Source organism: Wasmannia auropunctata, unplaced genomic scaffold, assembly GCF_000956235.1.
Source record: "Wasmannia auropunctata unplaced genomic scaffold, wasmannia.A_1.0 LD269751.1, whole genome shotgun sequence".
Taxonomy (NCBI): Eukaryota; Metazoa; Arthropoda; class Insecta; order Hymenoptera; family Formicidae; genus Wasmannia; species Wasmannia auropunctata.
In genome coordinates, this window is record NW_012093139.1 from 1 (window position 1) to 2453 (window position 2453).

At 25.6% G+C, this 2453-nt stretch overlaps 1 protein-coding gene across 1 annotated transcript; it reads right to left on the bottom strand.

Annotated features, from left to right (window-relative positions):
• Positions 1-8: 8 nt before the first annotated feature.
• Positions 9-445, bottom strand: LOC105462144 (cytochrome P450 4C1-like; the record flags this gene model as incomplete). Its single annotated transcript, XM_011708676.1, has 2 exons — positions 308-445; positions 9-120 (listed from the first exon to the last, which is right to left on the bottom strand). Coding segments are annotated over exons 1-2 (211 nt in total), but the record flags the coding sequence as incomplete, so codon positions are not given.
• Positions 446-2453: the final 2008 nt, after the last annotated feature.

Consider the following 2453-nt stretch of genomic DNA (forward strand, 5'->3'; position numbering starts at 1 on the left):
ACGTGTGCTCTTCCGATCTGTTGTTTCTATGTAATTTTCTTCTGCGAAATCTTCATTGCCAAAGTTTTTCAAGTATTGACCATTAGTGCGTTCATGATAAACTTTTCTTTCGGCAATAATCTATGTAAATACAAGATTAATGTTTCTTTTACGAATTTATATGAATGATGCATTAATAACGTATTCTTACAATTAATATTTATAATTTATCTTGCAACATTTTTGTATACAAAAGTCTTAAAATTTATATCGTCCTTTTTTCAAAATAGATAGAACATTTAAATAAAATCTTAAGCAGTTTTCTTACCTTTCCGGTAAATCCATGTAATATCTTTAGAAGCTTTTTTTGCTCTCTACCTTTTGGCGTTAATGAAAATATCCAATCAAAGTACAGCCACGGCCTCATTGCTCTAATTGTAACAATTACAGAATGATAGATATGCTATTTTAAAATAATGATATAATTTTGTAAAGGAGAACTTTTTTTAATTTTTCTCCAAACTTTTGGAATTGTAGAATTAATAATATGTCAGTAAACATATAAAAATATATTTATAATTATAATAATAAACTTTTCTTACAGAGAGATACGTGTAAGATCGTATAAACATTAAACTTTTTTAACTTTTCAATCTTATTGTTAGATAAACAATCCATAATTACATTGAATTGCTTTATTTTTTTATGATACTATAGTATTTAAAACTTAAACAAATAAATTAACTGAACAAATGGTAAGTTAACATTATGAAAATTTTCAATTACCAACAATATTTTACATTAAATATTATAATTTATCTTAACATAATATTAACCCTAAAACCGTAATATTACTTTTTTGCCTCCTAACCGATGAACGTGGTACAAATGTATTCATTCTTTATCATAGCGTAAAATATTTTTTATGTGGATTAGAAGGTTCAAAAATAGGTCAATCTTTTCGTCTTTTAATGAGAAAGAGAATGGCGTAAATTATATTCAATTTCCTGAACTGGAAGTTATTAAGAAACAGATTTAAATAAAAAAGTGCCAAAAAATGACATTCTTCTTACAAAAATAGCTAACTTTTTTTTAAATTAACTAATTCCAAAATTTCGAACGCAGTTTTAAAGAAGATATATCAGGCTATGAGAAAAAAATATTCATTGTTGCGGTCTCTTAAAAAATATAATTATTTTGCTGAATATCGACAAATATCATAAATTGAAAAATGAGAAAGAAACAATGAAAAACTGCTATACATTTTTTTACACCTCTTTAATTATATTTTTTAATTAATTTTATAAAAATACATAGAAATATAAGTAGAATTTTAATAAACTTTAATCACGTTCGTTGCATAGGACTTAAAAAATCTGTGATTTTCACAAATCGGTCTTTGGCAAATGCTACAAGTCACACTGTTTTTCCGAATGTCTGACTTAGCGCAAAAAACGCATCTTGCCAACTTGCCAACTTGCTTAAATATATTACTTTAACAAAACAAACGAAATGACTTACCTGCATGAAACTGACACTAATAATCAATGAATGGGGTACAAGCGTACCCCAAGCAAACTTTAAATAATTTGTGTATCTCAAGAGCTAGCAAGTGAAACGACCGAATTAGCCTCACTTCTAGAAAGTGAAAATGAATTATGGGTGAAAGGGAATTAAGGGGAGACCGGAACTGGTTGATACATTCAAAATTGTTGCAAAATGACAAACTGTAATATTATATAAAAAAATATAATATTTCCGCAAAAACATTGCAGTCATGCTACAATAAGATATTTTAGACTGAATATCATATTTTCAGAAATAAAAAATAATTTCAGTTTTTGATAGCCACAAGTAAAATAAATCAGTGATATATTTAATGTTATATTTATAAATCTGCTTATTAAATTATAGTTCCAACTATTTTTTTAGAATCTTTACTTTATAAATAATAACTTACAGTTATTAACGTCTGAAAATATATATCTTGCTTAAGTAACAATTAAAATGTGTAAAAATGATAAGTTCGGAATGGTTGTGATGGGGTATGTTGTTACAGTATTTATTTTCGTTTTCAACCAAAACAAATTTAAAATAATGTTAGATTTCTGTAGTCTTTTCTTAGTGCAATCTTATATTTATATTTTTTTCCACTGTGGTTTATATAAGAGAGAGACTGATAAATATTTATGTTTATATCATTAATGTTACATTAATGTGTATATTTTTTTTGAAAATTACACATAAAATTATGTTATGCAGAATTTTTTTTATTTTCTTTAATTAAATGCGTTATATTTTGAAACCTGGATGTGCAACGACTGATTCCAGTAAATATAACAATTAACTCCGCATATGGGATCGGTTGTTACAAGTTGCATCACTTTACATTTTCCATTAATACAACAAAATTAATTATATTTTTAAATTATAAAAATAATATCTATGTTGTTGAAGCATGTGGCTATTGAAAA